We start from the raw sequence: 14,447 nt of genomic DNA on the forward strand, positions 1-14,447 counted from the left end.
GGTACAGTTTCGAGCGATTTATCGCCAGCAGCGTCGCCGGTGTGTTGCAGAGAACGCGTCGCGGTGGTGCCACGCGAACGGCACGTGGTCCAGCTACAGCAACTACTCGCTGTGCCGCGACCTCAGCCCGCTGGCGGCCGACGAGCCCGGAGTCGAGGTGACGACGACGCTCTACTTCAGCGGCTACGCCCTCTCGCTGGCAGCGCTCGCCGTCGCCGTCGCCGTCTTCCTGCACTTCAAGTAAGCGAACTACGAGCACGGTAACTGTGACAACTGTAGTCATGGGGCACGGTTCATAGTTTAGACAGAAAGACCTGAAGCAATTACATATTAACAATACCATTTTGTATAATGGGAGACGAAAAGAGGTACCGTTTTAAGTCGTTGCTGCAACTTACAGGGTAGGGCAAATGAAAGTGGCCAGGACGAATGGATACGACTGGACGTGAATTTGTGGCAGTATTAACGGAGGAGCAAAAGACCTACAGTTACTTCCAACAGAACGGAGCAACTGCCCATACAACCAGAACGAACCCTGGTGCACGTTTACCCAATCTCCACGCGTGACAGAGTTGTTAGCAGAGGGCTGGTGTGGCCGAGCGGTTTTAGGCGCTTCAGTCTGGAACCATGCGACCGCTACGGTTGCAGTTTCGAATCCTACCACGGGCATGGATGTGTGTGATGTCCTTAGGTTGGTTAGGTTTAAGTAGTTCTAAATTCTAGGGGACTGATGACCTCACATGTTAAGTCCCATAGTGCTCAGAGCCATTTGAACCATTCGTTAGCAGAGGTCAGTCTGGTCGCCGTGCTAGTTGATCACCCAGCTCACTTGATCTGCCAGTGTGCGACTAATTTGTGTGGCGAGTCATCAATTTTAAGGTGTATCGCAACAACCCTCACAGTCTTCAAGAACCGCAGAGCGACGTTTCGGACGAGACTGCAGCAGTTCCAACAGTCCAGCTTCGATGTGACTTTAGCAAATTGCTAACCAGGCCCAAAAGTGCCCAGATATGAATGGAAGTCACTATTTACGTCTCATGTAGTAAGATTAGTACTATAATTCCTTTCCTCTGTTACTCTGCTATATTTTTTTGTACCCTGGAACCATGTTCTCCGGGCCACTTTTATTTGTACCGCGCTGCATATGCAACATAACGCGACTTCGATGCGGCTATATAAGCAGCAAAATGTCGCCAGGGGATTAGTGCGGCACTCGTATCTTTCCGACGCTCGTGCGGTAAATGCGGAAACGTGAACTATGGCGACGTCATTATCAAACGTGTCCAAACAGGACCAACGTGATGTTATTCTTATCCTGGTTGTCGAAGGACAAACAGCGTTAGTCATCCTTCGGAGAATGTAGAATGTATATGGGACGGAATGTCTGTCGAAAACCACCGCCCAGAGAAACTGTGACAACGGGTGCTGCTGCTTCATGATAACGAACGGCCATGTTTCGCAAATGTCGTAATCCAGAAGAAACTCCAATTCAAGTGCGAGGCATTCCAGACGTATCATGTACGCTTATCCCTCCCTAAGCGATTTTTACGCCTTCGGCGCTTAGAAAAGCCTTGAAAGATCGCCGAATCCTGTCGGACACGCATGTACAGCAAGCCGTTGCAGACTTCTTCAGGACAACAAGACACGGAGCTTTTCCAGACAGGTATCTTCAACCTGGTGCGTCCGTAGGATGATTGTCTCAATGTTCACGGCCATTTTGCCATATTCGCGTACCTATTCTGGATTGTACAGCCTTCTAACGGAATTTTTTGATCGACACTTGTGTGTACCACTGTCCAGAAACGTAGAATTAATTTGTGTCATTCCAACATGAGGGGGCTGAAAAACAAGGTAGGTGAAATTGTATTTGTTAAAGATGTGGGAAGTTTTGAAGCGCTATGTGTTCTGCGCCTTTCCGGTTACAATATAACCACAGGTATAGAGAAGTTAATACCAGAGATTATACAGTAGCATGATTTTCATCTAGAATTTATATGTAAAACTTGAACATAAAGTCAAAATTATTATAAGAAGTAGGTTTTCTGTAGATCACAATTTAGAAGCAAATCCTTGACAGCAATACTCTTACACAGCCTGACAAAAAAGTGAGCACAAGTCAGGTGTCAATACAACACGGTGAGTAAGTAATTGATTAAAGTTGAACTTCTCTGTGGATGGTCGAGTGGCCAGCAGAGTGCATTAGTGTTGTCAGTGTTTAACGTTATTGCAGGCGTCCTTAGGTATGCAAAGCGTGTGAATAGCGTAACGTGTTGAGTGATTAGTGTGAAGGGCATGGAGAACATCGTACTCGTCTGACACAGCATTATCAGCACCTGAAAGGGGACTCACTTTAGGTCTGCATTTGGCCACCTGATCGCATCGTGCAGTATCCACATTCCATGGGCTTTCTTATGTGACAGTTGTTGGACTGAATGGGAACGCGAGTTCAGGCACTCTTGTAGTGGAAGTTTAGTTCTACCACGTCCGACCACCACAAGGTAGGATTGCAGTACTGTGCGCCAAGCACGTCATAACCGCCTCACATCAGCGTCGGACGTCAGACATTCTCTGTCTCCGCCCACCACTAGTCGAAGGCTAGCAGCAGCTGGACGAGGGAATCACTGTTCCATGTATAGGCTTCCGTTTCAATTGCAAGACAAACGGCTGCGTTTTGAGTGATACCATTATCGGGAACCAAGGACCGTTGATGAATGAAGTCGCATTGTGGCAAGTGATGAATCACGGTTCTGCACTATACGTGACTGCCATCTTCAGTATACTGGCGACCTCAGGAGAAGTCCCATTCTTCCTATGTTTTAGAGAGACACGGATTCGAGTCCCGGTGCAGCATACAGTTTTAGCGTTTGAGGAAGCTTCGATACCAGTCATAATGTTTTCTGATAATAATACTATCTTCGGGGACAGCGAGGATGAGTTTCAGGTCTGTTGAATGGAATGAACAGCCCTATGAGCACACTCAATACTTTGGGAACAAACCGATGAAAGAAGAAAGTAAAGAGACGTAGCAGAAATGAGATAAAGTAAAAATTGGGGACCACAGATTAGACGTTATAAAGAAATTATGCTACTTTGGAGGCAAAATAAACCACAACGAACGAAATGAGGAGAAAAAGACAAGAGCAACAATGAGGGAATATTCGAACGGAGCACAACTGTGCGTGGAAGTGAATCATGAACTTTGTCGAACCGGGAAAAGAAGATAATCGAAGCATTTGTTAAGAAATAGGTAGACTGATATGATTAGAAACGTGGAGGTTCTCTGCAGAAGCGGCGAGGAGGAAGCAAATGGAAAAATTGTCAAGAAGAAGAGACACAACTTGAGAACATGGATTAGTTTATACGTAACCCAAGGCATGAACAAAAACAGAATTCAGAATTTTATCCAAGATTTGTGGGACCAACAAGAGTATTAGTATTGGGTAGTTGTTTAAAGGGTCAATAGTAGTAGTCTGCATTGGTATCAATTAGTATTCTGTGTTTTGCAGTTTTAGGAACTTTTCTGTAATGCTTCTAAGTACCAGGTAAAAGTAATTTATCTATACCCATTCTATTATATGAAAAAAAAATTGAACTTCGGGTTGGGTTAGGTTGTTGTGGGGGAGCTGACCAGACAGTGAGGTCATCGGTCTCATCGGATTAGGGAAGGACGGGGAAGGAAGTCGGCCGTGCCCTTTCAAAGGAACCATCCCGGCATTTGCCTGGAGCGATTTAGGGAAATCACGGAAAACATAAATCAGGATGGCCGGACGCGGGATTGAACCGTCGTCCTCCCGAATGCGAGTCCAGTGTAAATTGAACTGTGTACGTTTTTCAGATAATAGGCTGCAGTTGTGAACGATAATAAATAGCATTAGTTAGTGACGCGTTAAATAGTTAAGTATTCTGTATTTGGAGTCGTATTCTCGTAGTTTTACTTACAGTCCGCCATCTCGTTCCAGCACTATCTGAACCAGGCTTTGTGAGAATGGCGTTCTTCATGGCTATGTTTGTCCTGATGCAGGAGCAATAAGTGACTATTATGTGCACTACCAGACGAAAATGCTCGTCACGACACGGCACATATTGCGAAAGCAGATCACCCACAGAAGATATTTTAACATCTTCCATGTCAGTTTCAATTATCAAGAAGTGATTTGGGGATAGCAGTCCTTCACCAGACGTCATTTCCGTGATGAAAACAGTTTAGCAAGATAAATGACACTGACATTCTATGACGGGCGCAGTCTGCAGAATCATGAGCATCTAACGTCTCTGTATGTGTTGTAAATGCTTTTCCATTGGATCTAAACACAACATGTAATGGAAACGATCTCAAGTCAGTGCTTTGAGGTATAAACGAGTGTCAAGAGACTATCTGAAAGAAGAGTTCCGTTGAAGCATTGTGTTTCGTTCGGCGTCCATCCAAGTACGAAGTGTGGCGTTACGAAATGCAGAACAAGGAGTAACTTTAGGAACATACATAATTTGGAGCTACAGTATATTCGAAAGAAATCACACATGGAACTGTGTTTATAACAGATTCCAGATCGCCGGTGTCAGCTGAGCTGGACAGTTGAAGACCTGATAAATTAAAGCAAGAGACAAATCCTTCTCACTGTTGGACAGTAACCTGGCTTACAAGGGACAATACCGCGCCGTTCTTACGAAAATGAAGCGAAAAATCCACCAGATCACTAAGTACGACACGTGAGGTCACTAGCTTGTGATGTTGCAAGCGAAGTTTTCATATTACTAACTATGACGGTAAGTGGAACTGGTGATACCTTGTTGAGAGGTGTGCGCAACAACATTCCAGAAACAAAAGCAATGTTTCACAATCAGCACAAATGCATGCACTTCACGCAAATCAAGAGAGAAAGCTCAAGTTACCCTTACAATTTTATTACCACAATGTATAATAACGCCAACGCTCAATCATTTAAAAAATAGAAGGTTTGCACCACTTATACGAGTGAGTACAGAATTTATAATAATTAGAACTCTCACAATTCTTTACTGGCAAGACAAAGATCAACAGAATTATTCTTGCGATCACAGTTTTATAACTTTATCTACGTATATTTCTTTTAAAACAACATCTGTATCAAAAACTCTGATATATATTCTCAAATACAGGTTGGCAGTTACATAAAACCAACTATAAACCGTAACAGTTAAGGCTGGAAGGAACACTTTACTTCCGGTAGGGGCTCAAAAATACATAACAGTTAAAACAACGGCCATAGAAACAGTAACCCATAACTACAATCATTTTTCAAACAACCCACAGCGAAGGTCATTCAGTAGGCCGCGAAAATTAACACAGTATCTCTCACTGTCAATTAGTAATGAATAGGAGGCGCTAGTACCAAACACAATCACATTTTTGAACAAGAGAAAAGCGAAGTTCGCCAAACGTCTGTAACCTAGAGCACCTTGTAACGCTCTGGGCTACAGGGTACCTTGTAACGCAACAGGTTTCTAACGAGTCCAGAATCCAATACAACTGGAAATCAAACAAATCAGGCCACGCCTGAAAATCGCATGCGGCTGTAAAATCCGTCGAGGAGTCCCAATTGACGTCGAGTCGAGACGCGTAGCAATCTGAGTTCACGCGGCGCAGTTTGTGTGCCAGACATTTGTTTGCTGGCCTTCAGGCAGGAACTGAGACCGCCACGGGCAGCGGCGCCGCCAAGGCAGGCCACCGGAGTGCCCTCTCAGCAGTTGTGGCCAATGTCAACATTTTATTGGCGGTCACACCGGATCCATTTGGTGGGTATTCAAAGTGGCTCGGTGAAATGACGAAACTGAATCGTCACACTAAGACTGGAAAACGTCCTCATTGCTTCACACACCACAAAGTACCAATAACTAGATAACATACAGAGTGATTATAATTAAAGTTAAACTTTCAAACCGTTGTAGAAATAACACCACTGGTAAGAATGACGTGAAATTGCGATGTAATATATTCAGAGAAGGGGCAAAATATATGACAGAAGTAAAGTAAATAGTTACAAAATGTAGCAACAGATGGCACTGTAAGCATCATAATTTAATAGTGATCGGCTACAAATGACAAATGAATCATGTAACAATGCCTAAGGTGTACGTTTGATGCTAAGAAACTGTAATACTCAGTGTACATGGGTCTAGAGGTGTGATACTTTTGGTTCGTAAGCCCATCCATGATGGCCAGGTCATATCATATCTGATGAAAAAAATCGGTTTTTAATTGTCCTGAGGCCAAAAAAGGGCAAACAACCATCACTTATAACAATTTATAATCATCCTGAGGCCAAAAACTGCATAAAAAGCATCAATCACGTTGGTTTTTAATTTTCCTGAGACCAAAAACCTCATAAAGCATGATAAGCAGCTATCGAAATCAAATCGGATTATTCATTTCTGCGTGGCTGGCGCAAAACATATTCAATATGCTTTCCACCGTTTCCTGCAACAAAATGAAACGTAGAAATAGCATCTTCCACAACTGATCGCATTGTTTCCAGGGTCACGTTCAGAATGTGTTGCGCAATGCGTGCCTTCAGCGCATGTAAGTTTGCAGTTGGTATGCTGAACACAACATGTTTCAGATGGCCCCGCAGCCAGAAGTCACACGGATTAAAATCAGGCGACTGGGATGGCCAGGCTGTAGGGAAATGGTGGTTGATAATTCCAGCATTTCCGAAATGGTGCTGCAGCAGCTGCTTAACTGGATTTGCAATTTACGAAGTTGCGCCATCATGTATAAAAATTACCCCATGCACACGTCCATGCTCTTGGAGAGTTGGAATTTATGGTTGCACAAAAGACCCTGGAAGTGCTTACCACTGACGGTAGAGGTAACAGGACCAGAAGCACCTGTCTCTTCAAATAAATATGGCCCTATCATAAGTGATGCCATAAACCAGCACCACACAGTGACCTTGTCAGGATGAAGTGGTACTGGTTGATTTGCGTGTGGATTTGTGAGATTGCAGGGCACTCTCACTTCCGATTCGGTGTCATGCCGCTTAATGTTCTTAGGGAAGGTGATCTTTATTACGACCTGAGTTCATACATCGTGATGAAAGGTGGGCAGTAGTTAACGCTCTTGCTTGTGTGCTCTAGTGAAGCCGGCCGGAGTGGCCGTGCGGTTCTAGGCGCTACAGTCTGGAACCGAGCGACCGCTACGGTCGCAGGTTCGAATCCTGCCTTGGGCATGGATGTGTGTGATGTCCTTAGGTTAGTTAGGTTTAATTAGTTCTAAGTTCTGGGCGACTGATGACCTCAGAAGTTAAGTCGCATAGTGCTCAGAGCCATTTGCTCTAGTGAAGGAATAGCGGTAAGCTTTACCTGCGTTCAAAGGAATAGGGTGCCAATTTAAACGACTGCAGTAAAAGTCTACGGCGACTAAGGGCCGACAGAAACGCTTTTCTTTCTGTGGAACCTTGGTGAAAACATTTCCGGACTGCCAATTTCCACAGTCTCATTCTGCAGACATGTTGGATGTCGCCAGTCAGTCGCCGGTCGCGTCCAGGTAGGCTGACAAGCGCCGAGGAGACGCCACTGCAGTGGGGAAAGCATTGAAGACTGGCAATAAAGCAGAGGATGGGCCCTTGTTAGGCAGGAAGTCGATGAGACGACTGTGAGTGTTCCGCGAATTTCCGTGGAACAGGTCATTGGCGCCCAGACGTCCAGACTCTGTTACAAAACATATTTGTGAAGAAACGAGGCTTTTAACGAATTTATGGCCATTCTTCGAAATGGACCCAACATAGGAGATAACAATCTTTTTATGGAGGGCTGTGGTTCCATCCTGGTCATGTTGATAGCAAAAGACATGGTGTCAATGCATGGGAAAGCGGCCATGAAGCTGAATCTTTTTTTTCTCCCAATTTACTTTACAGTCTCTAATTGGTCAAATATGTGTATGAAGAGCAAGGAGCAATCTCCCATCTTCGAATGCGGCTCGTGATTGGCTTGTGTTGACGTGGAGTAGTCTACGATGTAAGTGGGCTTTGCTACCGAGCTGGGGAGGAAAGAGGAGAGAAAGAGAAGGAGTCAGTCTTGTACTGGCACTTCTCTAGTAAAGAACTGCAGGTCTCTAGCTAAATGGTGAGACTTGTGTCATTTGTTAGTGTGTCACTTAGAGCCTGTGCCAGTCACCTTCTGAATTGTCAGAGGAACTGCTTCCAGTATCATGCACACGACGAGTGATGCGTGGGTGTACTTATTTGTCTTGAGTCGGCCGTCTAAACATTTGACACATTCCGTGACGCATAGTCGTGGCACGGAGTCAAATTGGTTTGGCAGACCAGCAAAAGGGTGAACCTGCACACTGGAATCCACCGGGGTTTCAGAGGCTCATAGGGAAATAACTGCGTTCCGAATTAGCCGAACGTGAGACCGCGTTCTTGCATTTTTTGGGCACTCGCACAGATTGCTGCAGTCCATCACGGTGGTGGGCTCCAATATATGTTTCTCATCACCCAGTTCTTTCGAACCCAGTTTTTCTTTTTGCAATAGTAGAGTATCGATCTTTGATAGTAACGTAGTTTTTGTGCCATACCCCGGCTCCACGTGTATGAAGTCAGGTAAAGCGATTAGTGACCTGGTTGGTGTCGTGTGTCAATCCCCAACTGATCACTCTGTCCACCATACACCCCATATTAGTGAAAGCGTTTCTGAAATGAAAATGTTTGTGTGATGTTTCTTTATCCATTTTTATTGTCTTGTGATGGTATGGATGAATAAATCTATTTTTATTTAGTTCACAACTCCTCCCTGTGTTCTCATGAACATTAACTATGCAATTTTTGTTAAAGTCTTGATTACAAAAGGAAGTAGCAGGTTTGCAGATTTTCCGTTGCCAATATTCGACAATTCTGTGTATTGACGTATCCCGTCAGATAGAAATGGGCTTCAACTGTCCATAAAATCTTCCACGGCCAATCATTATCAACTTCCATGCGAGCAAGGAATTCTAAACAAAAGGTCTCTCTGGCTCGCAGGTCAACAGGAAGCAATTCGGGCACTTGGGTAATTTTGAATGGATCGCAAAGAAGTGTGTTTCGTAGGATTTTACGCACCGTGATCATGGACATGTCCAATGTTCGGGCAATTCTCCGTGCACTACACATTTGCATACCACCACTCATCTCTTGCATTGTTGCGGCTACTGCTTCCACTGACGTCGAATGAATTCGTTTCCTTTGCACACCTAATGAACCTCTCTTTTCGAATTTCCGAATTATTTTCTCCAGACCCACGGCAGCCATCGACCGACGCTTTTTTTCAGACCCGTCAGTGTCCGAACTTCTGCAGAGCGCCGTGTGCACAGTCATCATTCTTGTAATACCGCTTTACAAGCAGAGCGCGACCCTGCATTGAGAAAGTCACGACGAATGTCGCGGACGTGAAAGAAGGAAAAGTCGTGTACTCGGCGTGTTTATACCAAGTTCAATGGATCGTGCACGTGACAGGTGTTTTCATTTACGTATTCTGACACATACAGTGCCATTTATTGATCAATTTTCACACTCTTTTTTTTCTTCTGCCATACGTTTTCCCCCTTCTCCGATAACATTCCGTTGCAATTTGACATCAGTCTGTCTAGTGGTGTTATTCATACAGCGTTTTGAAAGTTTAACTCTGATTACAATAACCCTGTACAAAAAAATGGTTCAAATGGCTCTGAGCACTATGGGACTCAACTGCTGAGGTCATTAGTCCCCTAGAACTTAGAACTACTTAAACCTAACTAACCTAAGGACAACACACACATCCATGCCCGAGGCAGGATTCGAACCTGCGACCGTAGTGGTCCAGACTGTAGCGCCAGAACCGCTCGGGCACCAGCGGCCGGCAAACCCTGTACATCTTGAGGTGATACACTGCATACAGTTCCGTGTTTTATGCTTAGTCATATAACTATAGTAAATGTTGTATACAAAACGCATACTGTTTCCAAGTAGAAGCAGGTTAAATGTCTTTGAACATGAGTATAAAGAACTGAGATTTAAGGATACTCTCCCACTCTTTTCGTTGAAGTGCATTTTGGCTAGAAGAATACCGTGGTAAAAATACGAAGGTGTTTGTTCACCGAAGTACAGTGAACCAAATGACACTGTGCTGTAGTACGGCACTGGGCGCTCATCCTGGGTGGTCGTGGTTCAGATCCACGTTTAGATAACCCAAGGATCACGTTAATCGCTTCAGGAAAACTGGAAGGCGTTTTGCTTGTAAAAAACTCACCCGGTTAGGTCGTCTAGTCCTTCCTAGTCAGAGAATGTGCTCCAACTTTAATGGCCTCATTCGAGAAAAACTTGTACAGATTAATGCCTCTAAAAAAGATGGTAAGGAATTACCCCATGAAAGGCATCACCTTTTACACAAACAGAAGATGACCCACCTACTTACCGCCTAGGAGCAAGATAACAAACCGTAACATTCCATTGTCGTTTTTCTCTCTAAAAATCTTTTCAGCCTCACAGTGTCTTTATAGCAAAGGGTGGGAATGGATGACCCTATGGTGGTTTGTGTAACTGGACAGTTAGTTTCAGGAAGCTGATAGTGCACCACTCTAGGCGGGATATCAGTGGAGCGGCGGGCGGTTGAATGGGTGCATTCCGACGTATCACGGAACATCATTGATTAAATATTAATTTTATTAGTGATCAAAGTACAACAGACTTAGCGTTACTTGGCAGTGTCAGGGCCCACCAGGATGTTTGCCGTAGACGGTGGTTATGGCGATGCTGAGGCAAGCAGGCGCCCTGCAGCCTCTGTCAGCTTTTAGTGTCACAGAAGAACAATGACGTCAGCGAGGTATGTGCAGCTGCCTGGGCGACGTACGCCATAACTGGAAGCAACTTCACAAATCATGGCAGGCTGCCCCTGAAGTGCGGAATCCTGCCGTGTACCTCGCAGGGGAAGACAGCTCTGATTAGTAGTGGCTGCTCCTGGAAATAGCGGCGGACACCAAAGAGTGCCCGCACAGCTGTGGTTAGCCGAGCTTCTGCCAACATCCGACAGTGAACAGCAGTTTTTCTGGGTAGGAGGTGGGCAGCGATGGGAAGTAGGGTCAGAGGTGACCCCCACAACTGGGAAGTGTTAAGCCCACAACTTCCGACTCAGAGCCTACAGTAGGCCTGCAGCATAAGGAATGTCATGTATCGTGGTGGCAGCTTGTAGATTCATGTCGACTCGTGGAATTGCATAGATCTCCCCTCGAAGCTTTTGGCTGTCACACTGCATCCATCCTATGAAAAATGAAAGGTATTTATACGGGGTTGTGCGTACCTGTTTTGTAAGGGCATCGATCCACATCATGTGAGTCTCAACAGAGCCCACAGCTCAGATGTGAAGCATAGTGGCCCTGCCCCTTTGGAGATTTTACAAATCGGTTCTTTCGGCTGGGTGGCGATGTGGTGATTGATCTGCATCATAGAGGAAGTTCCTGTTGTATCAGCAGCCAGCCTCGGATGTAACAGCATCTGTTCGGCCCCGGTCTCACCTGCTTCCTCAACTTCTTGTATTACCTATGGCAGCATCGCTACGTCATTCAGCCTTGCCCTTTGTGGCACAACATCATGAACATCATAAATTCTTCATTTTCTCTTCCTTTTGATATTAGCCAGTAAGGCCTGGTGATAAGCTACCGCTTTTTCTAATATTTCAGTGCACAGTATTGCTTTTCTTATGTAAGTTTTAATCTTTGCTGAACATTACGTTAAAATTTTAGGGTAAACAGCCAGTAAACTAAATTTAGAGTAATAATCACGGGAAAGGCTGTTCTTTAACTAGCGAAAATTTAACAATGGGTTACTATGGGCTGACAATCCCGAAATGAAGACCTCTACGTAAAATCAGAAACGATGGATCAGAACGCTCTGCAAGAGTGACAGTACCACTGCTCAAGAGCTATTAACACGAAAACGTCAGTTTCTGATGATTTCTGTGATTAAATTGAAAAGTAGTTCTGTAACTTACCCTGAGGTGACAAAAGTCATCGATTACTATCGGCCATATACAGATGTCAGCTGTGTCGCACACACAAGGTATAAAACAGTGCGTTGGTGGAGCTGTCATTTGTACTCAGGTCATTCAAGTGAAAATGTTTCTGACGTCATTATGGCCTCTCGACGGGAATTAACAGACTTTGAACGAGGAGCTACACGAATGGGGAATTCCATTTCGGAAATCGTTGGGGAATTCAGTATTCCGAGGTCCACAGTGTCAAGCTTGTCCCAAGAATACGAAATTTCAGGAATTATTTCTCACCACGTCAACACAGTGGCCGACCGCCGTCACTTAACCATCGACAAAAAATGTTCAAATGTGTGTGAATTCCTAAGATGCCAAACTGCTTAGGTCATCGGTCCCTAGACCTAAACTAACTTATGCTAAGAACAACACACACACAAACACCCATGCCCGAGGAAGGACTCGAACCTTCGGCTGGTAGAGCTGCGCAATCCGTGACAAGGCGCCTAAAACCGCGTGGCCACACCGCGCGGCTAACGATCGACAGCAGCGGCGTTTGCGTAGAATGTCAGTGCTAACAGACAAAGAACACTGCGTGAAACACCTGCAGAAATCTATGTGGTACGTACGACAAACGTATCCGTTAGGACAAAGCCGTGAAATTTGGGGTAGCAGACGACAGATTCGAGTGCCTTTACTTTCAGCAGGAGATCGCTTGCAGCGCCTCTCCTGGGTTCATCAGCATGTCGGTTTTACGCTACATGACTGGAAAACCGTGGTCTGGTCAAATGAGTCCCGAACTGAGTTGTCAAAGCAGATGGTACGGTACGTGTGTGATGCAGACCTCACGAAGTCATGGATTCAAGTTTTGAATGAGCAATTGGGTACACTGGTTGTGGCTGCGTAATGGTGAGGGCTGTGGGGTCCTCCATTACGTTCGGCTACTTAGAGACCATCAGCGGCCATTCAAGGACTACGTGTTCCCTACAACGATGGATTCTTTATAGACGGCAATAGGCCATGTCACCGGTCCACGATTGGTTGACGAATAATTGTTTACAATGACTGATTTGGCCACACAGATCTCCCGAGATGTAATATATCGAGCATTTATTGGACCTATCGAGAGGTCCATCCTGCACTGGAAACACTTTAGCAGTTATGGAGTACTGTATGTAAAGGCATCATAACTCAATATATGTGCAAGGGACTTCCATAGACTTGTTGAGTCCATGCCCCTCCAGGTGTTGCACTACTCCGGGCTATCGGAGGTCCAACACGATGTGACGAGGTATCCCATGACTTCTGTCACAGTGTATAATGAAGGAAGACAAGAATGATTCGAATAAAAGGAGCGATTTATTAAACATTCTGTATGGAAGTTACTGACAGCAAGCAACAGCATTTATTTACGTAGAACGGTCCTCTCCTCTCACCCGCACCCACTCCATCACCGCCAAAAAGAGAACTTGTTATTACCAGAAGCGTTCCTGCGATGCTAGCCATAATCATTTAGCAGGAAACTTTGTTAATTAATCGGGACTTGGGTTATAGGTACCTTAATGACCCAGCAGTTTCCTCGACGCGCCGTTCATTACCCCATTCCCTTTCATTCACCCTCCACCTGCTCGCCGGGCGGCGCTTTCAGCTGATACACTTTGGGCACGGAGTCTGTGAGATCATATCGTCAGCGCGGGCCCTAGGGGGGCATTCTCACTAGGGGTGCGTCCTTTTGCAGGCCAGAAGGAAGCGCGGAGGAGGCTACAGGCGTGGTTGGGCGGAGGCGGGCAGCACCTGCAAGAGACGCGGAAGGGGTTTTCTCATTAAGGCGGCGGCGGGTGGCGGCGCCGAAAACTCGGGCAATTACTCCGGTGAGCAGCGCTAATCAGCGCTCCTTATCTGGCGACGCGGCCGGCGCGAGTTGTTGGGAAATTAGGTTCCGATTGATTTCCCGACCTTGCCCTCCTGTGCGACCGCGCTGATTACGGCAGGGATGTGCCAGGGAGGCCGGTGGCGGTGGGTGGTGTGTGCACGGAGTGGGGGTGGAGGCGGAGGTTGGAGGCAGAGGTTGGACCCCGCAAAGGCCCTTCTGGCCGGGCGCGGCCCGGCCGCAGACGCGCGGTTGCCCATTAAGGGCAGCAGACCGGCAGAGCGGACCGCCGAAGACCCCACATCTTAACCGCCATGCGAAATTCACCCTCGGATGCGTCTTTGTTGCTCCTCTGTGATTCTCATCTTTGGGAACTTCACTAATTAGGACGCTCCCTTAGGTGGTAATCTGAATAACACAGTGCGCTTAACCAGCTTATCCGCTACGACAGAAGTCTCTTTGCAATTAAAGTAGACATGAGATTGCATAGTCTTAACTTTAGACGAACACAAACAGTGTCACATGCCCTTTCTCGTTGGAAAACTGCGCAGAAGTTTGAAATTAAACTCAGAAATCTTCCTCTTTTACGAAATTCCACAATTTAAAA

General features: G+C 45.7%; 1 protein-coding gene across 1 annotated transcript in view; it reads left to right on the plus strand.

The window, feature by feature from the left end:
* LOC126252343 (diuretic hormone receptor-like) overlaps positions 1-14,447 on the plus strand; it is a 263,050-nt gene that overhangs the window by 54,136 nt on the left and 194,467 nt on the right. The window contains exon 3 of the mRNA XM_049953232.1: positions 51-240. Coding sequence (XP_049809189.1) covers positions 51-240 — 190 coding nt within the window. The remainder of the gene's footprint in view (positions 1-50; positions 241-14,447) is intronic.

Source organism: Schistocerca nitens, chromosome 4 (assembly GCF_023898315.1).
Source record: "Schistocerca nitens isolate TAMUIC-IGC-003100 chromosome 4, iqSchNite1.1, whole genome shotgun sequence".
Lineage (NCBI taxonomy): Eukaryota > Metazoa > Arthropoda > Insecta > Orthoptera > Acrididae > Schistocerca > Schistocerca nitens.